We start from the raw sequence: 25,010 nt of genomic DNA on the forward strand, positions 1-25,010 counted from the left end.
AAATCGCTACCAGCCCGTGCCATAGTCCAGCTGAAAGCCCTCCACTGGTTTGGCCACGAGGCACTGCCAACCTCTCTGATCTGGCCTCCCTCCACTCCCCTCCAGCCTACTTTCCATTCCTTGACAACCCAAGCTTGTCCTTGCCTCAGGGCCTTAACACATGCTATTGTCCCTCCCCACAATTTCTCTTCCTTGGAGCCTGGGCTTAAATACGCTCCCCCCCACCCCCCGCAGTTCCTTCCCGTTTTCCCTAGAGTGGATTCCTCCCATGTCCCCCATGGGGACCCTGCTCCCTTCAATGCTTTCATCTCCTGGGCTCTTTCCCTACAGCTGACCCACATCTCCGAAAACACTCTCTCCCTTTGATTGCACTGCGGCATACTCAGCACGGAGCCTCACGTGTTGGGCGGACTCCTGTGAGTGTGCTTGATTTCATCAATAAATGATTTCCACCACTGATTTACCCAGTTCTACAACCCCCTGGTACAGCTGATTGTGGGAAGCTCAGGGAGGGGAAGCCGCTTGCCAGAGGGACCTCAGCCAGCACTGGACCCACTCTAGAGACGCTGCTTCCAACTTGAGTCACTCAAAGGCCAGGAGACTCCTGACCTCTTGTCCCTCCACTTCTGCTTCTTTCTCCTCCTGGAGGAGAGATGGTCTGAGGCCACCTTGGCCCCGTGTCCCTCTAGACTGTGTGAATCTGGACCAGATCCTGTTCTACCCCACAACAATAATAATGATAATAATAACAAGTATTTCTTGAGGCCTTACTCTGTGCTAGCATACGTTAACTCACTCACTCCTAATAGGCCTCTAAGAAAGTATTATTCCCATTTTCCAGATGAGGACGTCAAGGTCCAACAGTTATGGGGAATTGCTCCAGGTCAGCACAAGGCCAGACACATACTAAGTGCCCTCCTTCCCCAAAGAATCTGTTTAAGGAAACAAGAAACTGGTTGCTTAAGGTCACATGGCAAGCAACAGAACTGGACGGTGAAATCATGGCTGTTTAAAGCCAAAGCCCATGCTGCTTTCTGCCACCCTGACCTTGCTGAGGTCATTCCCTCTTCTTCCTTTTACCTACCTCCTCTACCTATCCTTTCTAAAAGAGTATAAAATCCACCCCTGCAGAATAAAAGGGGCTCTCTCTAAACTATCATGTGCTTATGACTCTTATGAGACAAAGGCAAATTTTCCTAATATGTAAAGAGTTTCTACAAATCAACAAGAATAGGACCACTCACACCAAGTTTAAATTTGGCAAGGGGTATGGGCTGATGATTCCAGAGAAAACATAAACAGCTCCACATCTAAGAAAACCTGCCCCACCTCATTCACAGTAAAAGAAATGCAAATTAAAACAAAACAAGGAGCAGCTTTTCACCTTACAAGACCCGCTAACTTCAATACACCACCGAGGTTATGGAAGAACCGGCACAGGCAACAGACAAGGACAAACCCAGTGGTAACTCCCCAGAGAGCAATCTGCAGAGAGCAATCAACACTGCATGTGCAAATGGCCTCCAATGGACCCAGCACTTTCCTTTTCAAAAACAGTGACATATGTACAGTTATCCTCTGCGGCTTCACTCATCACAGCTAAAGACTGGAAGGGACTTAACCACCTGACAGCGGGAGTACCGTGCGGTCACACGGAAGAAGAAAGAAGGAAGTACCGTCTCCAAGATGCATCTTTCAATGATCAAAAGCACAGAGCTGCCTAGTATGTTACCACATTTGTAACAATGGGAGGGAAAGAATCGGTGCCATTCACCTTGTCCATGTGTATGTGTATGCATGTGCCCATGTGCAAGAAACCGCCCTTGGGGAAGGCAAGCAGCTGTGGTTCAGGAGAAGGGGCTTTTCAGCAAGACCTCTGGTAGCTTTGGAGATAAGAGCCCTCTGAATGACCTGCTTACCTGATATGATACGAAAATGAGAATTCTAGCAAACACCTGCCTGCCGTGTGTCCCTCTGCCTAGAGTGTGGGCTCCCCCCAGTGTGGCCTGGGTTCTAGGAGTCCATCACTGTCAGAAGACTCTCGGGAACTATCCGGGGAGCAAAGGAGCACCCTTCCCAAGCCAGCAAGACAGAGAGGCAAGGCAGGGCAGCCAGAGCGGGGAGGAGTGAGCAGGAGAAGGGGTCGCAGGGGCAAGGCTCTGTCTGAGCTGGGACAGAGGCTGCTGGGATTTGTCTACCTGGGGGGCCGGCGCTGGGGAAGCCTGGCTGTCGGGGGCCTGAGGGCCGAGGCCAGCTCCTTTGGCGATGGGGGTGCTCGGGGCTGGGTCTTGGGCGGGAGGCGGGGCGCTGACTATGACCGAGGCGGGCACGGAGAGGTGGGGGCCGTCTGCGGAGAGGGGCTGCTGGCTCCTCTCCTGAAACGGGGAGCCCGCACAGGGTCAGAAGGCCATCCTGTGGACCCGCGGCCTCCCCAGGATCCCAGCCTCCCCAAGGCTCCAGAGAGCAGAGTGGTGGGAACTGGGCTGAGGGGCACCGAGAGGCTGGGCACAGAGGGCAGGGTGGCCAGGAGCCCCGGGATCCAGGCACCAGGGAGGCCGCAACCCCAGCTCCTTTGGCCTGGGGCCCCGCCCATCTTCCAGCCCGCAGACACCCGCCCCATCTGTCTGTCTGTCTGTCCTTGTCTTGCCTGTTCTCTCTGTGATTCTTGTGCCCTCCAGCAAGAGGACGGATGATCAGTCTGTGAGCCAGTCGGGCCCCCTCTTTGCCTGTGTCAGTCCCTGTCACCCTTTGGCTTCCCCAAAGGGGACGCACGTACTGGGCACAGGGGTGCCACCTCGGAGATGCTCTTCAGACCCTGCCAGACCCTCCCCAGTTGCGGCCTCCACCACACATAGTTTCAGCTCCAGCTCTGGCCCCTCTCTGCAGCACACCCCCGTCCCCTGCCCGCCCCCACGCCAATGTCCCTGCCAGCCCATCCCGTTACCTGGGGCAGGAACATCTGCAGGGAGTCCTGAGTGAGGATGGCCGTGGTGGCGGCAGAGGGCGGCTGTCCCAGGACGATCTTCTCTGGGCTGGACGCCAGGCCTGGGCTGGGCTGGGGGGTGGTGGCCTGAGGCGGGGCGGCGGCCTGAGGGGTAGGGGCCTGCGGGGGCGGTGGCGGCGGCGGCTGCTGCTGCTGCTGCTGCTGCTGCTGCTGCTGCTGCTGCGCTGGTGGCTGCTGGAGGCCCAAAGGCAGAGGGGTGCTGACCGCCGGGGGTGCCTGGGGGGCTGTCTGCACCGCAAGAACAGGTGTGGCCTCCCCCGTGGCGGCAGGGGTGGCCGGCTGTACCAGCCCGTCGGGGGTGTTGAGCATGGCCACGGCACTGGGGGGCAGAGTCACGCCCTGGAGGACAGTCGTGGCGGCAGGGCCGGTGGGGGCCGGCTGGCTCTGTGTGGGCAGACTGCCCGCGGCCAGCGACACAGGCATCTGGAAGAGTGCTGGCTGGCCCACCTGGATGGGGGCAGCCGAGAGGATGTGGGCGGCACTGTGGGCCCCGGAGTGGGGGGCCAGCACGGGGCCCAGGCTCAGTGGCCCCGCCAGGTTCTGGTTGGTGAGAATGGGGTTTGCGATGAGCTGTCCGCCCGCGTGTGGGGCCGCGGCTGCCAGGATCTGCCCGCCAACGTTGGTGGGCAAGGCCGAGAGCGTCTGGGGGAGCTGGACGGCAGGCGCACCCGGCAGCAGGAACTGGTTCTGGCCCGGCAGCATGTGCTGCGCGGGGATGACGATGCTGCTGCCTTGATTCAAGAGGTGGACGCTCATGGGCTTGCTCAGGGCCCCGGGGGGCTGGGGCGGGGCGGCCCCGGTGGTGGTGGCAGGAGGCTGCTTGAAGACATTTGCCTGCAGCGCGGGTGCGGGGAAGCCCGACAGCACCACGTTCTGGCCGGCCTTTCCTGCTGCCATGAAAGTCAGGTTCTGGGGGGCCTTGGGCTGCTGTGGGAGGCCCCCCGCCTCGCCCTGGATGGTGAGCGTGGTGCCCGCTGGAGCGAAGGGCTTGGGTGTCAGCTGGTAGAGCTTGGGGGGCAGCACGCCAGCGGGCTTCGGCTGGATGGGTGTTGGCGTGCGATGCAGGATCACGTTGGGCGCTGGGACCAGCGGTGATGTGCCAAGGCCAGGGGCCACCGCCAGCGGTTGCCCCGAGGGCGCCCCGCCGGCTGCCGCGGTGGCTGCCCCTGCCCCTCCAAACACCGAGTTCCCGTTGAGCGTGGTGGCCACAGCTGTGGGGAGATTCTTCTGGATGACTAGGCCAGCCCCCTGGGGCGAGACGCCGGCAGACGCCAAGGTCACGGGCTCTGATGGGCCGGCTGCCGAGGCCAGATAGCCGCTGACAGGCACCTGCTTGGCGAGGAGCTGGGAAGTGGGCGGGTTGAGTGCCATGACAGGCTGGCCCACCACCTGGATGGGGGCCAGGCCAAGCGTGGCCGCCGTGGCGCCCCCGGGGCTGCCGTTGGGCAGACCCTGGAGGCCTGGGATGGGCTGCAGGGTCACGTTGCCCAGGCCCACCGGCTGCAGGAAGGGCTGGACACTCAAGGCCTTGTTGACCACATCCTGGGGCGGCACCAGGGCCTGGTGGGTCAGCACGGTGGGCGGGGCCTGCAGTCCCAACAGGTCCGGGCCGCCCGGGAACAGGGCCTGGGGCCCAGCGGCCACGGCAGCAGCCCCTCCGGCACCGGCCGGGCCGGCTCCACCATCCGCAGGCTGGAGGGTAGGCAGCTGGAAGGGACCCAGGTCCAGCTCGGCCTCAGCCTCAAGTGTCTGCTCAGTGATGTTGGCCTCTTGGAGGCTCTGCTGGAGGATGTCACAGGGCTGGTCGGCGCCGCCACCGCCCCCGCCACCGCCCCCTGCGGCCGGTGACCCCAGGATCGCATCCTCCAGGAAATCTAGGTCCACGCTGGGGGCCGGCTGCGTGGGCTCTGGGCTCAAGTGGTTGCCAGAAGCTTCTTGCACGTGGAGCTGGAGGCCGGGTAAGATGGGAAGGGAAGAGCGGAGGTTAGCGAGGGGCTGGCTCCGGGCACGGCTGAACCGACAGGACCTGCACTGCCCGAGCAGTACGGGCAGAGAGAATATTCCATCTGGAAGGGGCTGGACCTAGGTTCAAATCCCAGCTCCGCTGAGCCATACAACCTGGGCTCAGTCTGGCCTGTCGCCCTGTCTATACACATCCGTAGGACGGAATAAAGCCCATCCTTTAAAAAGCCAGAAGGGCCCATAATACTTAATCTGCAATTCCAAAGCAATTTGAGACTTGCAAATGTCAAATTTCAAAGCAATCTGAAAACTGCAAATGTCTTCCTAACTCTTCCAGAGTAAAACCTGACCAAAAGTGACGTAGTGCTCTTGGGGAAGGCTATGCTTTGTCCACATGACGGGACTCTTTTGGACCATGGGAAGGTGAGCAAGTGTGCTACATGACACTCTGCATCACCTTCCTGGCATCTGGAAAATTCTGAATTCTGAAATGCGCCTGGCCCCAAGGGTTTCGGGTAAGAGACCACGGCTGTGTTAATGGCAGCCGCAGCTATCCCCATGAACTTGGTTTTGTGTGGGAGGCGCTGAGCTGGACCCGTCTTCAGGACCCCCACACTGCCCCAGATCGCGATCCAGGAGGAGCACAATCGATACGCATGTGACCATTTGAGCAAATACCGCACGAGCGATAATTAATGCTTAGAGCACAGAACCCTCGCTGCTATTCGACCAGAGAACAGATCAAAACTTGGGAGTTTAAAAGGATGGGAGGTCAATCCCATGGAGGGCTGACCGCGGTACTTGACACCCGCAGGTGTGCGAGAAACCCTCACCTAACATGACGATTATGCCTTCCATGTTGTCGTTGTCAGTAACAAGCTCAGTGAGGCGGGCACTACCCCATCCTCCTTTCCCAGACGGAAGGAGGGGAGTGCTTGGGAGGAGGGGGTCCCTACGCAGTCCCCAACCCAGAACCAGGTGGTTCTGAGTTCTTCACCGCTAAATGGCCACAACCAAACCCACCTCCCAGGACGGGCGTGACATTTGCTGACCTCACATCAGGGAGAACCTGACCAAGGACTTTACAGGTGTTCATACTGTGAAAAATAAACTGTTCCGCATATATTTTTAGAGTTGTGGGCACTAAATAAAAAACACTGAAAGGGACTTGGCGGCACATAGTAAGTGTTCAGTGAATCCTAGTTACGGTGACCATGAGGGAGGGGGGAGAAGAGCTGGGGGGGGCGGGGAGGTGGGAGAAAGGAGGTGGGGGGAGAGAAGGAAGAAGCAGCAGAAGGGAAGGCAGAGGGGGAAGGACAAGAGGCACAGGCAGGCATAGAGTAGGTGCTCAGTTAATGTCCACTGCTATCCCCACTCTGGGCTCGGTCATCACCCCCGCCCCCACCTTGGTTTTCCAGATGGAGACGGAGGTCTGCATTACTTGATCCCCTTCCCCTAGGTCACACCCCACCGTGGCTAAGCAAGGACAGGCCCCCAGGCCCCCATACTCTCTGCTCCCGAGAACAGTGTCCCCCGGTGAGCCCCAGAGCTGGCACCTGCCCAACTCCCAGGACCCTCACCTCTTCTTGTGGGCAGAGCCAGACCATCCCACTGTGGCTCCCCTCTTGCCCCACACTGCTGTCAGTGACTGACCCCCCCATACCCCAACCCTCCACCTGGCAACATGCCCCAGGGGGACAATCATGGGTCCGTCCCTCTCACCATTAGGACCTCCCTCCCTCCCTCCTGCCACCACCAGGGGCAACTTGAGCCATGACCAAGAGCCTGGGGCCCTCCCAGAACCCCTGGGCCACTTACCCCAGGACCTTCATAGAAGGCACTTTGGGCTTCCCCAGGGTTATCCAGGAGGTCATCACCATCGAGCTGCAACAAGACCCGCCCCCACCCAAGGTCAACAGTCAGCGAGGCAGCCCGCAGACCTTGCTCTAGAACAAAAACCAATTTAAAGTTACACTGCACCAAAGGAAAAAGACGGGGTCGGGGTGGGGGACAAAGAGTACGGGACATTGCCCCTCTGGAACAGAGGCCCCAAAGAATGGGGCTCAGCAGCATGTTCGAAACCCAAGAATCTTGCCTTCATGCCTTTGCCCAAGCCATGCCCTGTCTTCCCCCTTCATCTCTCCAGCAGAAGGTCTGTCAGGACCTGTCACTGTCACCGCCTCCTCCCAATAGCTACCTTTCCCCCCGACAAAGTCACTCCTTCCTCTGGGCGGCCCAAGTCACCGGCATGCCCCACCGTCTGGGCACCCAACATGCCACGCCACACTCATCTCCAGGAGGGCAGGGACCGGGCTGATTCCCAGGGACGTCTCTAGTGCCAGAACAGGGCCTGGCATCCACATGGATGCCTGCTGAATGTCTGTCTGTAGCAGAGCCTCCCTGGTTTCTCTCTACGTGGACGTCTCCCCAGAACCTGAGCCGGGCACAGCCAACAGCTTTCCTTGGGGAGCCTGCCCCAAACTCCCCACCTCTGGGGACCCAACTCACTCTGCAGCTCAGGCCCAAATCCAGGGGCCAACCTGCCACTCTCCTCCTTGACATCTCCACCACCAGCACATCTATCTGACTCTGCCCCTGGAGAGACCCCAGAGCCAGCGCCTGCCACCCCCTCCATGGCCTGCCCTGACCAGCCTCAGCCCACTGCACTTGCCCCCACTCCAAAAATCATCGACCACTTCTCCTTCTAAGATTCCGTTCACTTCCCGGGGAGTGTAGGCTGGCTTGGTGACCCACTTCTAGTGAGTACAAGGTGACAAAAGGGATGGTGTGTGACTTCAGAGACGAGATCATAAGAGGCACTGAGCTTCCTCCTGGCTCTCTCCTTTGGGTCCCTCACTCTGGAGGAAGCTGCCTGCCCTGTCGTGAGGATGTTTGAGGATCCTGTGGAGAGGCCGCTGTGGTGAGGCCCCGAGGCCTTCAGCCCGCAGCCGAGGGAAAGGACCATCGGAGAAGCATGGCCTCTGGCCCCATATGAGCCTTCAGATGATGGTGGCCCCAGACAACATCCTGACTGCAACCTCAGGACAGACCCCAAGCCAGAGGGACCCAGCTGAACCACTCCCTGAGCCCCGACCCTCAAAACTGGGAGAGCACCGACAAGTTGTTATATGTCACTAAGTGCTGGGATAATTTGTTACGCGGCCCCAGATAACCAATACACCTCCTTGTGGCTCAGCACTTCCGCTCCACCCCACTTTGTTCCAGGCCCTGCATGTCCTGTGACTTCTGTTCATGACAGTCTCACCACTACTAGCCTCCCTTCTGTCTGGCCACACCAGTCTTCTTTCCACTCCTCAAATACGGCAAATTTTCCTGTATTTCTACCTGTTCCTCCCCTGCCCAGAGCACCATGGAGGCCTCCATCTGATCCTTCAAGGTCACGTTCAAGGTTACCTCCCTGCCCACGCTAACTAAAGAAGCCACCACCCCAGTCTCCCATTCGTTTTGTTTTAAACCATTTCCATTGTGTGGGCGACATTCTTATCTCTTATTCTGCGCTGCAGGGTTCTGTCCGAGATCACCTTGAACAGTTACTGCTCTATTTACTAAGGAAACGTATAGGGCGTGAGGGCAGGGATTTGTCAACGTATAGGGCGTGAGGGCAGGGATTTGTCATCTCTTCTGCTCTTTCCATAACCCAAGGGCCCAGCTCCCAGAAGGCATGAGGCAGATGTCTACTGAATCAGGGCACAGGTCTCTTAGCCCCCCAATTCCACAGTTCCCTAGCCCAGGAAGGCCCCTGCCTACCCCCGTACTCACCTTCTCGGATCCATGTAGGAAGTCATTGAGGGCCTGAGGGTCACTGAAAGACAGAAGGGGAGAGACACTGAGGAGGTGAGGGGTGGGGAAGCGGGGAGACAGGGAGGGCAGAGGGAGTCCGTTACTCACCAAATCACGTCTAGTAAGCATCTCCCATCCTCATCATCCATCGCCACTGAACCGGGGGCGGGGAGGGGGGCAGGAAGGGGGAGGGAGACAAGGTTAGATGTAGGCAGCATGTGCCAGGACCCTCCCTTCCAGGACAGCTCACTGGAACCAAGGTCTTTGGAAGGTCAGACTTTCTGTTCCCTTGAGCCTATGGGTGTGGCTGAGGCTGGTGACCAGCCAGAGCGAGCTGCCTTTCCCCTCTCCCCCCCGTGTCTTCCCAGCATGTGATGCCCACAGTGAGGACATCCACCGAGACAGAATGAGCCCTGATCACACAAGCAGGCCTGTGCTGAGTGCTTCACACACCCATAAATAGGGCCCCAGAGCCTGTCATTCAGCTCCAAGCCAGCAGGGGGCAGAGCCAGGCCTTAAGCCTGAGTCTGGGCTGCCGGGCCTCCCTGGGACTGGGTCAGGCTCAGAGCAAGAGTGTGACAGGGGTCTGCCCTGCATACCAATGGTCCTAAATGGTTCAGGTCATCTCTGAACAGTACCTTGGAGAATCTGACAAAGGCAAAAGACCCTTCTGCCAAAAACATGCAGGTGGGCCAAAACTGTGACACACACTTTCCCAAGGGCCGTGGGACATACATGCACACCCCAGGGGCCTTGGGTCAAAAAGCCCAGCCTAGAACATGCCATGCGAAGCTAGTGGGAACATCCCCCTGAACACACACACCAGTGACTCTCCCTTCCAGAGCTGGCCATGGGGACCGTCCCTGGAGGTCCTTCCCAGGCTCTGGCTGCACTTGGCAGTGGTGACAATAGGCTCTCTCTGGCTCCATATCCCAGCCCCACCTATGCTTCCTTCTTCCCGAGTTACCACCAGGTCTGTGACCTACAAGCCCTTCCCTTCCCGAACAGCCTAGGGCAGGGGTGGGGTGGGAGGGGAAGGCCCAGCCAGGGGACAGAGAGGCTAGACCTGCAAAGAATCCGGAAAAAATGGTAAAATGGGAGAAGATCCCACCTGCAGTTGGTAGGGAGGCAGGGGAACGGTCCAGATGACCCTGGGGGCCGAGACCAGAGGGGGAGGGACAGAAGAGTTTCTAAGCCAGTTTCTAAGTAAGGAAGCCAGTTTCTAAGCCAGGCTCTGCCAAGGAGTGTTCCTTCCTCCCCTGGGGGTCGCGGAGAGCCCAGGGAGGTTCAAGGAGGGGCAAGTACCCCTCCGGGCACCAACTGGGACCCTTGGCCCGTTACCTGCGCTACAAACGAATCATGAAGGGAAGGAGGGGGTGTCCACTCCAGGTCTACGCGGGGCCCCCAGCTGGGGACTTGGGGAGTGTCCTTTTGGGGGCCAGCTGTGGAGAGAATAAGAGGCTATAAGAAAGTCCGTGGCAAGAAGGATGGGGGAAGGGAGGGAGTGGGGAGCTCAGGACAGGGGCTGACCAGACCACGCGTGAGGAGGTAAGAAAAGAAGGGGTCACACTCAAGTTTAAGAGGAGGTGAGACGACACTACATGTGATCCCATGTGACACCCACACACAGAGCGCCGGGTAGAGCACTACACAGCCGTGTGTGCCCCGGCAATGTGGGACGTCCCATGACGTAATTTACTGACACCTGGACCTCATAAAACACAGTCAATTCTCGTTACCTGAGGCACTTGCATTCCGCACAGTTGCCGTGAGCACGTGGCTGTGGATTCTGGGTCCCTGATCCTGGGAGGGGGACACAGGGGGCCTCCTGCGAGCCTTTGCTCACATGCACATCAACGCAGCGATACACAGCCTCAGTCTACCGTGTCTCCGTTTATGGACACCTCATGTAATATAAACTGTTGGTTCGTTAACTCCAAACCCACCACCAAAAGCTCCGTGACTCAGGCCTGAAGGACGCTTCTCGAACACACGCGCTCCTTCAGAGGGCGTATCCCGGCCTTCCCGCACTTGGGGACACCAGGGAGCACTTCAGCCCTATGCTGGTAGCTGTTTTCAGCAGCAAACCCCCACAAAGAGCACAGACATGGAAAAACCACGGCACTCGACAATACGGGAGCTGAACCAAGACGGCAAAAAATAGCCTTGTTCCACCCCGGTGGGCACATGCGCTCAGGGCCACTCAAATTTTTCACAAGTCCCCCGGGGACCATGGAAATGCATCCATATCGATCTGCAAGTTACAGGTATTCTCGAGCAGGCAACTTCGCAAATACAGAATCACTGGTAACCACCATGATGATGGTGCCCGCCCACTACTGTTTTTTTGTGTGTGTGTGTTTTTTTAAGATTTCATTTGAGATAGAGTGAGTGAGCAGAGTGAGAGAGAGAGAGAGAACAGAAGCAGGGCCAGGACAGAAGGAGAAGCAGGCTCCCCCTTGATCAGGGAGTCTGGCGTGGGGCTCAATCCCAGGATTCTGGGATCATGACCTGGGCTGAAGGCAGAAGCCCGACCACTGAGACACCCAGGCACCCGTCCAGCACTGGCTTTAAGTGTTCTACCTGTAGGAACCCATTTCACCTTCTCTAGATCCCTGTGAGGCTGGCACTTTGATGAGCCCTATTCTGCAGATGGGGAAACAGAGGCTCAGCACAGCACTCAACACACCCAAGAGCCCTCAACTGGCAAAGGGGCCAGGCTGGGGTTTGAGCCAAGGCAGGCTTGTTCAAAGTCCCTGCCCTTAACCACTGTGCTGCGCAGAATCCTCTCATCATGCTGCTTCTCTCCAAAATCTAAAGCAAATATGGCAAAAATGTCAAGATTAGATGAAGCCGGGTGGCAGCCTTTGTTATCATTGCAAGAATGCTTGGAATAGTTCAGATTTGAAAAAGCGAGAGGAATGGGAGCACCCAGGGTTTCCCCTCTTGCTTGGCAGGCCCAGGCCCTGGAAAGATCTAGAAAGGATCTGCCATGGGATCCTGCCCCAGCTAGATTCCAGATGTACTGCCATGGCTTGAGGGTGTCCATGAGCTTGAGAGGTGGCTTTGCCTCAGCAGCCGGCTTTGTGTGGGGTCTTCCCTCCCCCCTGAACTGAGTTTCAGGTGCGGCCAGGCTCTGCAAACCTTAGGCCAGCAGAATTAGAGCTGGGAGTGGGTGCTTCCTGACCAGGACACTCCACATGGAGTCTGTGGGTGAATGCCCACTGGGAGATTCCTGACGTCTCTGTGAGAATTTTTTTTATTTGTGTGCGTATATGTGTGCGTGCGTGTGTGTGTGTGCACGCATTTTAAAATTTCTTTATTTATTTGAGGGAGAGGGGCACAGAGAGAGCAAGTCCTCAGGCAGACTCCCCGCTGAGCACGGAGCCCGACTTGGGGCCTGATTTCACGGAGATCATGACCCGAGCCGAAAGCAGGAGTCGGCGCTCAGCTGTGCCACACAGGTGACCCCATTTGTGCATTTTCATTCCACTGAGGAACAGCAGAGAAATGAAGGGGGGGCTTTTAGGCAAGAGGGAAATGCTCTGCCTCACGATGGGGTGCCCGTTCCATGAGGGTTTAAAATGTCACAGCTCAGATCTGCACATTTAAGTTCAAAACATTTAAATCTGATCTTAAAAAGTTCTAAAAAAACCAAATTGTCACCATTAGGTGGTAGTGGGCAGGGAATTGGGGAGGGCCGGGTGTGGCAGGAAATTGATCATGGTTAAGACTGGGTGAGGGGCACCTGGGTCTTCATGGTACCGTTTTTGTCAGTCTGTACATTCTGGAGAGTTTCCACAATAAAAAGAAAACAATATGTCAACAATCAGCAGGTCTGGTACCTCGGCCTCCCGTGTCTCCCATCAGGTTGATGCTAAGAGGTCCAGCATGAGAGGACAGGGCCTGGAGACTAGGGTTCAGGTCCCCACCCCACCAGGCATGGGCTATGGGACCCTGGGCAAGTGACTTCACCTCTCTGGGCCTCCCTATGTCCACTGGTCAAATGAGTGGAAGTGTAGTCCACATGGCAGCTGCTGGCATGGATTCCAGCCTTGACCTTGCTGTTTTGGGAGTTGGCTAGCCAGAAAAGGTCAGGGGCACAGTGGCCCCCAGCTTCTACCCTCTGCCTCCCTGACCCTTGTCTCATCCCCCCTGCCATGGTCTTCACACTGATCACACTGATTCCCAGGACCTATCCTGGATCTCAGAGGTTGGAAATTGGGAGAGGGGCCAGAGTTGCTACATTTGGAATAAATGCTTCAGATTCCAGCGCAGCTGGATGCCAGTGGCTCACGGTGGGTATCAGGTGCCCCCGGACTGATGAAAGTCCCTTGTGGGATGGCGGGGTGGTATCCCAGCCACCCCAGTGCCCACCCCTGCACTGCCACCTGCTAGCTGTGTGCCCTATGACCAGTTACTCAGACCTCCCCCCGCCTGCCTCAGTTTACCCACCTGGAAAATGCAGATAAAGGTACGTCCCCCCACCCCCCACCGTGGGACTGTTCCATAGGAACGCCATTAATCATCACACATGGTAAGTATTTTGTGCGTCAAATATCCCGCTGTAACAATTTCAACTGCCATTGTGAACATGATCTCATGGGGCAACCCTCAAAGCTTTCCGGCCCAAGCCGAGAAAAAAGTTGGGGAAACTTGGGGAAAAAAGTCCCCAAGCTTTGGCCTTGCCACCTGTTGCCAGGTGCCCCACTGTCACCCTGAGCACTTTTGGAAGGCTTTATATACCACCTGCTTTGGCCCTGGGTTGTGCACACGGTCCTACTTAAACCGCCAGAGACCACATCTCCTCGAATCCTTACAAGCCCGTTCTTACCCCCAATTCTCAGATGAGATAAATGAGGCTAAAAAGAATGGTTATGGAGAAGCCACGGCCAAACACAGTGGAGGAAACATGGCCACGTGGGGCTAAGGAGGTACCCTGCAGCCCTCAGTCCAGCAGGCAGAGGGAGGCTTGAAGGACACAAATGAAGCTGAAAGAGAGAATCTGAACGCTGCCTGGATATTTGACAATATTAAGAAATTGTGATTAAGATTCAAAGCGGACAGGGTGCCTAGGTGGCTCAGTCGGTTAGGCGGCTGCTCTTGGCTCAAGTCATGATTCCAGGGTCCTGGGATGGAGCCCCTGTGTTGGGCTCCTTGCTCAGCAGGGTGTCTGCTTCTCCCTCTCCTCCCTGCTCATGCTCTCTGTTGCTAGCTCTCTTGCTATCTCTGGCTTTCTCTCTCAAATAAACAAATAAATAAAATCTTTTAAAAAAAATGATTCAAAGTGGAAGGGTGCCTGGGTGCTTCAGGCACCCCTCTCTTTTTTAAAGATTTTATTCATTTATTTGACAGAGAGAGACACAGCAAGAGAGGGAACACAAGCAGGGCATGTGGGAGAGGGAGAAGCAGGAGCCCTGCTGAGCAGAGAGCCTGATGCAGAGTTCGATCCCAGGACCCTGATATCATGACCTGAGCTAAAGGCAGATGCTTAACGACTTGAGCCACCCAGGTGCCCTGAAGCGTCCGACTCTTGATCTCAGCTCAGGTCTTGATCTCGGGGTCATGAGTTCAAGGACTAAAACAGGCTCCACTGAGAGCGTGGAGTCTACTTTAAAAAGAAAAGGTTGAGGGGCGCCTGGGTGGCTCAGTGGGTTAAGCCTCTGCCTTCGGCTCAGGTCATGATCCCAGGGGCCTGGGATTGAGTCCCACATAGGGCTCTCTGCTCAGCAGGGAGCCTGCTTCTCTTCATCTCTCTCTCTGTCTGTCTCTCTGCCTATTAAAAAAAAAAGAAAAAGAAAAAGAAAAGGTTGAAAGTGTAATAATGGCATCGTGTTATTGTTTTTCTTTTTCACTAGGGCCCTTACCCGGTAAAAACATACCCTGAGGGATGCCTGGGTGGCTCAGTGGGTTAAGCCTCTACCTTCGGCTCAGGTCATGATCTCAGGGTCCTGGGATCGAGCCCCGCATCGGGCTCTCTGCTCAGCAGGCAGCCTGCTTCCTCCTCTCTCTGCCTGCCTCTCTGCCTACTTGTGATCACTCTGTGTCAAATAAAAAAATAAAAAACCCTGAAATATTTAGGGATGAAATGGTAAAATGTCTGGGATTTTGCCCAAAAGAACCCAATTGTGGGTGTTCGGGGCAGGGGTGGGGGCGGGCACACAGACCCACGCGCTGACCAATACAGCTGACCCCAGCCACATGTGGCTACGTAAAAATTCAGGTTAATTCAATGGAACTGGGACAGAGGACTTCAATAAGACATTTCTCCAAAGAAGACAGACAGCCAGCCACAGGCATGTGAGAAGATGCTCAAGATGGTTTATCGTTAGGGCAATGCAGCTGGGACCACAGATATCAGCTCACACTCATTCCGATGGCTACTATCAAACACATACAAAGTAAAACCACCCCAGAAAACACACATTGCTGAGGATGTGCGGACACTGGAGCCCTCAGGCCCTGCTGGTGGGAATGCAGACTGGCGCAGCCACTGTGGAAACTGGTCCGGCGGTCCCTCCAGTCAAAATACCACTACCTCATAATCCAGCAAGCCTGCTGTCCCTCTCCCCAACAAGAACTGAAAAAGGAGGGTCTCGGGCAGATCTCAGGGCATCCCTTGTCACAGTAGCGTGCCCCACAATCGCCAAAAGGTGACAACAGCCCGTGCATCCGCAGACAGATGCACGGAGAAGCAAGACCGTGGTGCCAACTTACAGTATTATCCAGGAAGGACACCCAGACACAGACCCAACACAGATGACCCGGGAGACATCGCGCTGCCTGCAATGAGTCAGTAGACAAAGAGACCCACGCTACACCATCCGACGTGTACCGTGCACAGAGGCAGAAAGCGGAATGGTGGCCACCAGGGGCCAGGGAGAAGGGGGCATGGGGAGTTACTGTTTAGTGGGCGCGGACAAAGGGCAAAGGGTTCTGGAGGTGGAAGGGGGCCGCGGCTGCACAACAGGGTGAGCGACCCAATTCCACTGAACTGTACACTGCACAGTGGCTATAAGGTCGGGGGGTGCCCAGCTGACCCGCCGTCACGAGTTCGAGCCCCACAATGGCAGAGAGAAGACTTAGATACAATGTTAAAAAAAAAATGGCTAAGGTGCCCAATTTTACGTTATGCGTCTTTCACCACGATTAAAAAAAATAAGAAAAATTTTTGGGACGCCTGGGTGGCTCAGTTGGTTAAGCGGCTGCCTTCGGCTCGGGTCATGATCCCAGCGTCCTGGGATAGAGTCCCATATCGGGCTCCTTGCTCAGCAGGGAGCCTGCTTCTCCCTCTGCCTCTGCCTGCCATTCTGTCTGCCTGTGCTCACTCTCTCTCCCTCTCTCTCTGATAAATAAATAAATAAATAAATATTTAAAAAAAAAAAAAAGAAAATTTTTAAAAAGGACAATGAGGAGTATCAGAGATTTTTTTAAATTCCCATAAGAGAGTTCAATGACTTTAAGATGTATCCTCAATCCTGCTTACCTCATTTTTAGTGGCTGGGGCAGCATGGATTGGGAACATTTCCATCATGGCAGCAAGCTCTCTCACTGGACAGAGCTGATCTGTAAGAGGGGCAGCAACTGAAAAGGGATGCAGGTGGCTGACGGACCGGAGGGGGGTCCCTGTACAGCTGTTCTCTCTACTTGGTGCACATTTGAAATTTTCCGCAATGAAAAATGCTTATTTTTTTTTTAAAAGAAAAAGACAATTTTTAATACCAAGTAGCGAACGTCTGTCTGATCACTTATTGTCTGTTTTGTTCTCTGCGGGACGCCCGTGCCTGCACGGGAGCAGCTCCGTAAATATTTGGGGAATGAAGAAATGAGCATACCGCTCTCAGACAAATCCATTCATTTGTTCACAGCAGCCTGGTGGTAAGGGCAGTTATGAAGTATGCACGGCATGTCCAGCCTGGGGGATACTCTAATGAGCAAAAGCACACTCAGTCCTTGGCCCTGGGTGGGGAGGGGAGTATGACCCGTGGTTCTCCATCAGGGGTGGCATTACATGCCCCTCTCCTCCACACACACATACCCGAAAGCTATTAAAAATAAAGGTGACTGGGGGCCATGGTTAGTGTGCAAACTGTCCACCTGGGAGTGGAGCGGAAGCTTTAAGAGCTGTCTCACAGCTCTGCCTGAGTCCCACAACAAAGGGGACAGACACATGGACCCACGAGGTTATGACACGAGCCTTTGCCACTGAAAGCCCTGGAGGAGTGGGGCTCCCTTGTTACTGCACAAACCCAGCCAGAGCCAACCGAGGCACCCCAAAGAGTCCGCACCGCCCCAATGCTTCCCTGGGATCGGCCCTCGTGCTGACGTCACACCCCTGACCCCTCCTGGTTGCATGAGGTGGGAGGGACGCTGCCTTGAGCATTACAGCTCAAGCAAGATGCAGGGACTCGGGGGGTCAGGACACTTGCCCCAAACCATACCGGTGGCCACAGTGGTGGTGGGGGTGGGGTGGGGGTGGATAGTCAAGATTCGAACTCAGACCCTGTGATGCTGAAGACCTCATTCCTCACCACCATGCTATAAAAAGCAGGACAAGCCGGGGCTGAAAACCACACGCCGCTCGCGAGAACAGCCCTGACGCAACAATGACAAAGTGTCCTTCCAGAAGATCGTGTGAGTGCCTCCTGCGCTGGGGAGGCGAGTGGAGTTCTGCATTGTCATCGGGAGGCAGGCACGCGCCAGATCGCCCGGCAGGACGCGGGAGTCAGAGTCTGGACTCCAGAAACAGGCTCCTTCAAACTGCCCAGCGAGGGTTTCTAAGCAACCCCTGTGGGGGACGGACAGACAACCAACACTCAAGTCCACAGCCGTCTCCTCCGCCGATGGGGACGGATAGGAAGAGAAACCCATGTGGCAAAGCCCAAGTGTTGTTTTCCAAGCCCCACTTCCCCAGCCCTCCCCTCCCTTACTCACAGAAGCCTGAAGCCTTGCAGGGTAACACTTGCCAATTCCGAGATGTAAACAAAGCCTGCTCTGAGTCAGTCTTTTTTTTTTTTTTCCAAAGGACGGGTCACGCCTTGGAGGGTTGTGAAATCAAATGAGCAGGTTGTGACCAGGAGTTTTATTTTCCCCTCTTAATTAAATAGTATGGGGCAAAATGGAACGGGACTGCATAGAAAATATTAAAAGGCACCATCCGTGGTTAAGCGTTAAATATCAGTTTGTGAGATTGGTTTCAATTATGTGTGTCTGTATGTGGACGTATTTCCTACTGTGGATTGAGGTCCAAACGGCTTGAAAATAATTAGACTACACGAGGGGCACTCTTATCCCTTGTATCATGTGTTCATTTTCCTAAGCTTCCATGTAGACAGGGCAGCCACGGTTCTGCAACTAGGAAGAGCCAAAGGACACAGACCTGGGGAGAGTTTTTCTTCCAGAATATAAAGACAGAGCTCCTCTAGGGAGAAAATCCTCTGTTCTCCATTTCCAGCTTCTAGTACAGTTGAGAAGACTGGAGCGGTCGTGGCCATTTTGTAACAATGAGGCAATAAACCTAGGGCAGATAAGCCCACCAGCAGAGGATAGCCATTGGGAGGACAGAAGAAGGCTGGGTTCTTAACAACTCCTCATGCACTGCCTGCCTCCGGACTTCTTAATTCTTACAGCTCAAACCACTATTAGGTTTTCCATTATTTGCAGCCAGACCTGAGCCGACCACTTAGCTTGCATTTCTAGATATCTCTGCAAACCACTGCAAGGACTCTCTCTAGCTCCCACAGGTGGTCAAGGACAGTCCTCTGTGTGGGACTGACTGTGAGGGCTCAGCAACATGGAACATGGCTGGCAGAAAGGGGATCTGAAAAAGAGATCAGTCTGATCGCAAAAGCAGCCAGATAGTCTTCTCCCTGGTCCCATACTCTTTGCAGCAACTCCCCCTAAAGGATGGGCTCTGTCACCCACTCTTAGACGTCGGGCTGGCCTTCTGACTCACTTTGGCTAACAGAATGTGGCAGAAGTGATGGTGTGTCTTTCTGAGGCTATACCTCAAAAGACCCACCAGACTTCTGTTCTCTGCCCAGGTGCTGTGTGATGAAGCCTAGGCTAGCTCACCGGGTGACAACAGTCACATGCCCATCACCTCCCATCGTCCCAGTAGACATCCAGTCAGGTTCCAGAAGCAGAGCCACCTCGCTCGCCTTCAACTGACCACAGACACCAAAGCAAGACTAAAAATACACAGCTGTACCCAGTCCAGATTCCAACCACCGGGAGCATGGCTTTAACAGTGAGACAAGCAGTCTTCCTGCTAAGTGGGGAGGCAGATGCGGGGCTCGATCCCAAGACCCAGAGACCATGACCTGAGCCAAAGGCAGACACTCAACTGACTGAAGCACTCAGGCGTCCGGTGGCTAATCTGTTAAGCAGCAATAGTTTGGGGGCTGTTTGTTGCGTAGCAGCAGCTAACTGATACAGCCCTCTCCAGAAATGAAGGACCAATCTTGGCCTCACACCTCTGACTCCACCTGAGTCTTATCCATTCACTCACCTCCCAAACCTCCCGGAGCCCTCTCCTCCTCTCCATGGCCACTATTCCTACTCACATCGAGACCCCCATCATTTTTCTTTTCATCTATTTATGCACCCAGCCTGTGCTAATATCCCGCTTGCCCACAACTGACTGCACCTGTGGTTAAAATACTCAAACACAGGGCACCTGGGTGGCTCAGTGGGTTAAGCCTCTGCCTTCGGCTCAGGTCATGATCTCAGGGTCCTGGGATCGAGCTCCGCATCAGGCTCTCAGCTCGGTGGGGAGCCTGCTTCCTCCTTTCTCTCTGCCTGTCTCTCCACCTGCTTGTAATCTCTCTCTCTGTCAAATAAATAAATAAAACCTTTAAAAAATATACTCAGACATCTCCATTCTGAAATACCTCTAGGACCCAGCAACTGCAGTGTGACACCAGGCACCACCTAATCTGTGCTAATGGTCTACTGCTTGTTACGAATTTTAAATTTATTTTATTTTTATTTATTTTGAGAGAGAGAGTGAGTGGGGGTTTGGGGTGAAGGAAGAGAGAGACTCTGAAACAGGCTCCACACTCAGCACAGAGCCCTATGTGGGGCTCGATCCCACAACACTGGGATCATAACCTGAGTCAAGATCAAGGGTCAGACACTCAAACAACTGAGCTACCGGGTGCCTTGCTTGTTACAAATTTTAGATGTTACTATATTCATTCATTCATTCATTCATTCATTCAGCACCTCCTATATTTCTGCCGGGCACCAACAGACTGGAGTGGGCAATGACAGCTCAAGTGCATCAGAAAAACATCAGTCAAATCACATACAAACTTCATCACCCTTCCTGCTCCATCACCCTCTTCACCACCAAAGCCAAGGTTTGCAGAGCACTTACGAAGTGGCTGGTGCTGATCTAAGCGTTCCATCTTCCTACATTTCATTCTCACAACAACTCTTGTACTAAGTGCCATGACCCTCGTGCCCATTTCACAGCTGACAAAACCGAGGCAGACAAAGGGGTTAGGTAACTTGCCCAAGGTCACTCAGTTAGCAGAATGGTAGAGCCAGGATGTGAACCCAGGCCAACGGGCTCCCAAGCTCGTGGGAACTATGCGAGAGTGCCAGGCTGACAAGGTGCTCTCACCCCAACCTCCAGGGGAACATTCCCTGCAGTGAACTTACACTGCCCCACCTCTTATGCCTTCTTCCCCTTACACTGTCCTGAAGCGCCATAGAAAACTCAGTTCATATCCCACACGGCCTGGTCCAACACTGAGTGATGAGTTCCTGCAGTGGACCTGACCTACCACAATGCCCAGATGCTGCCCTCTTCCGATTTTTCCCATGGCCTCTGTAGCACATTGAATAGTAGTTCACCCAAATGATAGGTCTATGACCCCAGAGCTGTGAATATGGTCTTCCCCATTTGAAAAAAAGGGTCTAGATGTATCCTGGGTATACAATATATATACACAAACAACCATGTACAGTTGCACAGGTTGTTCCCTATACAAAGGAATTAAGTCATGGGGATAAGTGCGGCCTCAAATGCAGCTGAGGCTCTGCTCACACCAGGAAGACCCAGAGAAGGGCAACATCCACCTGGAGAAAGGACTCTCTTCTAGTTCACACAAAGGAGACGAAGGGACTGTGCCCTCCCAGAGAAGGCACCTCTTTCAATTCCACTGGAAAGCTCAATAAGAGCTAGCTTGGCCCAGGCTATGTAGCCACTGGCATGCTGTGTCTATTTCAAAGTAAAAAAAGGAAAACAGGGAAAAAATGTTGATTCCTCGCCCACTCCCACCCCTCTGGGGAAGAGAGAGAAAAAGCAATTTGAAGAGCAATTAAAATCTACACCATCTTTATTTTCAGTGACCTTTAGAGTTCTAAAATCATTGAATTAGTTTAACAACATAAAAGCGTGCCCTATAAAACTTGGATTGCTCATAAAGCGACTGGTGTCTAGTTCCTAAAAGCCTAGTTTAGCCAGGTAGTTACACACTAGAATGTTCTGCACCTCCCCCCACCCCCCACTTTCTACCATCCACCACTGTTCTAAATGCAGCTATAAAGCTGCGGGTTTGCCAAGAAAACCAGGTATCTCAAAAGGTTTTACATGTTCTCCTGAACACTGGTTTAAAAAAGAACAGAGGAAACTCCCAAGAAGGTGGGAAACAGGCAGTGGGGTGGGGGAAGGGAACAAAAGGAATAATTACACTGACCAGACACGGGGCCTCCTGTGGCATTGGTCAGCAGGGAAGGCTCCGAGGTCGGGACCAAGTGGAGCTCGGAGGAGCGAAAGGGAAACAAAAACTCCAACAACACTGCGCATGCTTTAGGCCACTGGGTCCTAAACTTGAACATGCACCAGAATCACCCAAAGGGCTTTTAAAGTAAGGACTGGGTTTTGTGCTCAGAAGGGCTGGGGCAGGGCCTGGGAATGTGCCTTTTGAACAACTTCCCAGGTGATGCAGATGCTGCTGGCCCAGGGACCACACTCAGGAGAATCTCTGTTCTAGAAACTTCTGTCTCTTCATTTTCCTCCCAGGGCTCTTGTTCTCATACTACACAAGCCACTGGTTCCTAGCCAATGACAAGGTTGCGTTTTGGGGCAATGGGCCTAAAGAGGTGGTGGCCCATTATCCAAAGCCACTCCCAGCCTGACTTCCTGGTCAACAGAACTTGCATTTGGTTTCATTCAGCAATGTACCCGCTCACGAGGATGAGTCACTACAAGCATAGGCCTTTGCCCTTTGGTCAGAAACATCCTTCCTCATCCTCTTTGCAGTTAAGTTGTAGACATGGGAAAGATTTTTACATTTGGATAAAGAGAGCCCTACATTGGGAAGACTATTTGCCCCTGCTCCTTCTTCCTCCTTAAAAAACTGACGTGAAGCATGATGTTAATGTCTGGTGCTGTGGCAGCTATTCTGTGCCCCAGAGGGAGGAGGTCAAAAGAGTCAGATCCCAGCAGCCTGGCAATCCTGAGCTGCCCCAAATCCCTAGAATGGCCTACTAGACACCTTGTTCCAGAAGAGAATGAAAAACCTGGCTTAATTTAAGTGAAACATACACCTACTCTATGACCTTAGTGAAAAGAATGTGTATGAAAGCATTTCCGCAAAAAATTTTCACACCAGCCATCTTTACCAGCCCCAGACTGCAAACAGCACAGATGTACACGGCCTGGTAAATGAAAAAACAAACCGTGTAACAGCCCACACAGTGGACAGTAAAAGGGACTACGCCACCGTTACCATACAGAAACACGGATGAATCCCAAACGCATCCTGATGGAGCAAAGGAAGCCAGACGAAGAAGACCACCCACAGTGTGATCCCGTCACGTGAAGTTCCGAATCAGTGACACCCGTGGGAAGAAATCAGAGCTGTGGTGGCCTCAAGGAGGCAGGCGGAGGGACAGAAGGAGGGGGACTCTTCCCCGATGGAAATGTGCTGGATCTGGATCTGGGTTAATGGTTACCTGAATAAGATCTGTCAAAATTCATCACGCTGTGTACTGAAGATGTGTGCATTTGGTTGCATGTAAATTATATCCCAATAAAGCACAGCCAGGATATAAAGGAGGAAAAAAAAGGCCGTACAATCGATTCTTGTTATTCATGGTAGTTATGTTCTATAAAGTTACCACGATCGCTGAATTAGGGAATCCTGAACTATCGCTCCTGGGGGAAATCAAGGGTTAGGTCCCTGTGAGCCTCTGGTCACATTTCCATCAGGCGATCAATACGTAACCTTGTTTTATGTGTGTTTCCGTTTAAATACACCTTATTTAATAGATATTACTGACTGGGTCCCAAGGAACTCATGGCCCACAGCACTATAACTCACGTCTGAAAGAAGTTCGCCCTGCACATGTGTTTTCTACATGAGGCACTTTCCAACCTTCTCGCCCTAGGCGGGGGGGCATTTTTAAATGGGGAAATCACCACCACCCAGTGCACTGATGTGAAAAACAGGGCGCTAAAGGTTAGACCACAAAAAGGGCACTCGTTTGCAGTGTGGGAGCTGAAACAAGAAGGCAGACTGTTTTCTTTTTCGATCTGCACTAGGAATGGGCACACAGGAAGACTCGAAGTTTCCCCCCCACCGCTCTGTGCATGTGTGCAGACAACCAAGACAGTGCGGGGAGGACCGATGGCTGGTTTGCAAGAATGAATACAGAGCAAGGGGATGAATTCATGAATATGGCATCTTTAAATAATGAGGCTCTCCAGATACTAATGCATGTATCCCTTACTCACAACTTCACTTATGTACCAATCTCACTTCCGTATCCTGCAGGTACAACGTGAGGTATGCAACCTTGTAAATGTCCCCGGCTGTTGTTTATAACAGCAAGATACTAGAAACAATCCACTGGCCATCAGTAGAAAACAGGTTGAACAAAAAACTACGATCTATACAAACAGGGGAAGACATTTGTTAAAGAAGTGTTGTTTTTTTAAAATAGGAATATTATTTAAGCCATCGCCAGTCAGGTAAACTGTTACTTGTAGCCAAATGTGTACAGACCAAAAGCTACTACTCCACAGTAAAAGGAAGCGCTGGGATTTGAACCCAGATTTCATGGACACTGTGGCCTGGATGGTTTTCTGATGCCTGTCAAACCCCGGACGCCTGAGGATCTGCTGGCAGCGAGTTACTGTCCTCCCCTCCACCCTCCTGCAGTGAAACGCTTTTCTTCCTGGATTCGAGCACAGCTTTCTAATTGCTCATCAGAGCGGAGCTGTCTTCAGGAACCAGCTAAGCCCAGTGGCTCCGAGACACCACGCTTCCTCCTGTTTCTTAATAAATCTGCCATCCTTCCCTGGGTTTTGCAACCAGCACCGTCCGTGTAGAGATGCCCGTGAGTGCTGCCTGAAGTGCTGCGGGGGAGTCGCTCACTGCCTTCCTGCTTCCTCTCCAGTTCCTTCTAAACTCGGTTCCCCACTCAGTGGCCAAAAAAATGATTCCATTTTATTTAAGGTTGTGTCGTTTCCAGCAGCACCGGGGAGGCAGCAGCAAAGACAACAGACATCCCTGCTCTCCTGGAGGGGGCACTCTGCTGGCAGGAGTCAGACCACAGAACATAAGACATACAGCAGAGTGGGCAGTGGCAAGGATAGAGGCGAAAGGTGGTGGGGGAAGGGGGTAGGGAAGGAGGGGGATGTACTCTTAGTAGTGGTCAAGATAGCCTCACAGATAAGAGGAATTTGAGCATATGTGGAGAGAACAGAAGAAACGTGGACACGTGGGGAAAGGCATCCGAGGCAGAGGGTACAGCAGATGCAAAGGCCCTGGGGTGGAAATGCACCAGGGTGCTTGAGCAATGGTAAGGAGATGAAGAGGGGTCAAAGAGGCAAGTTCAAAGGCCAAACGATGGGGGGCCCGGTGGGCCAAGGTGAGGACCTGGACTTTTATTCTGAAGAAGCCCAAGAGATGGGAAGGCTCGAAACATGTGGGCCATGATCTGACTCAGGTTTTCACAGGATCCCTCTGGCTGCTGAGTGGAAAATGGATTTTAGAAAGTGAGGATGGGGCAGGCAGCCCAGAGGCGAGACGCTGGTGGTAGGGGAAGAAGTAAAAACTGGCCAGATTCTGGATCTGATTGTAAAGCAGCAGAGACTACAGATCCACGGGCTGGGGGGGGGGGGGGGGGGGGAAGGAGGGGAACGCACTCTTCGTAGTGGTCGAGGGAGGGGGGAAAACGAGAGAATGGTCCACACCCACGCTAGCCGCCCCACCCCACCCTCATC

The 25,010-nt window shown here is 54.0% G+C and overlaps 1 protein-coding gene across 2 annotated transcripts in view; it reads right to left on the reverse strand.

Moving 5' to 3' along the window:
• Positions 1-25,010, reverse strand: part of BICRA (BRD4 interacting chromatin remodeling complex associated protein) — a 75,376-nt gene that overhangs the window by 14,418 nt on the left and 35,948 nt on the right. The window contains exons 2-7 of one of the 2 annotated variants that reach the window (XM_059383654.1): positions 10,109-10,209; positions 8,876-8,921; positions 8,747-8,789; positions 6,785-6,850; positions 2,945-4,951; positions 2,199-2,375 (exon numbers count right to left, since the gene is read on the reverse strand). In XM_059383654.1, the coding sequence (XP_059239637.1) occupies positions 2,199-2,375; positions 2,945-4,951; positions 6,785-6,850; positions 8,747-8,789; positions 8,876-8,916 (2,334 nt within the window). In that variant the 5' untranslated portion in view covers positions 8,917-8,921; positions 10,109-10,209. The remainder of the gene's footprint in view (positions 1-2,198; positions 2,376-2,944; positions 4,952-6,784; positions 6,851-8,746; positions 8,790-8,875; positions 8,922-10,108; positions 10,210-25,010) is intronic. The other variant, XM_059383655.1, reaches the window with a different exon arrangement.

This window comes from Mustela nigripes, chromosome 17 (genome assembly GCF_022355385.1).
Source record: "Mustela nigripes isolate SB6536 chromosome 17, MUSNIG.SB6536, whole genome shotgun sequence".
Lineage (NCBI taxonomy): Eukaryota > Metazoa > Chordata > Mammalia > Carnivora > Mustelidae > Mustela > Mustela nigripes.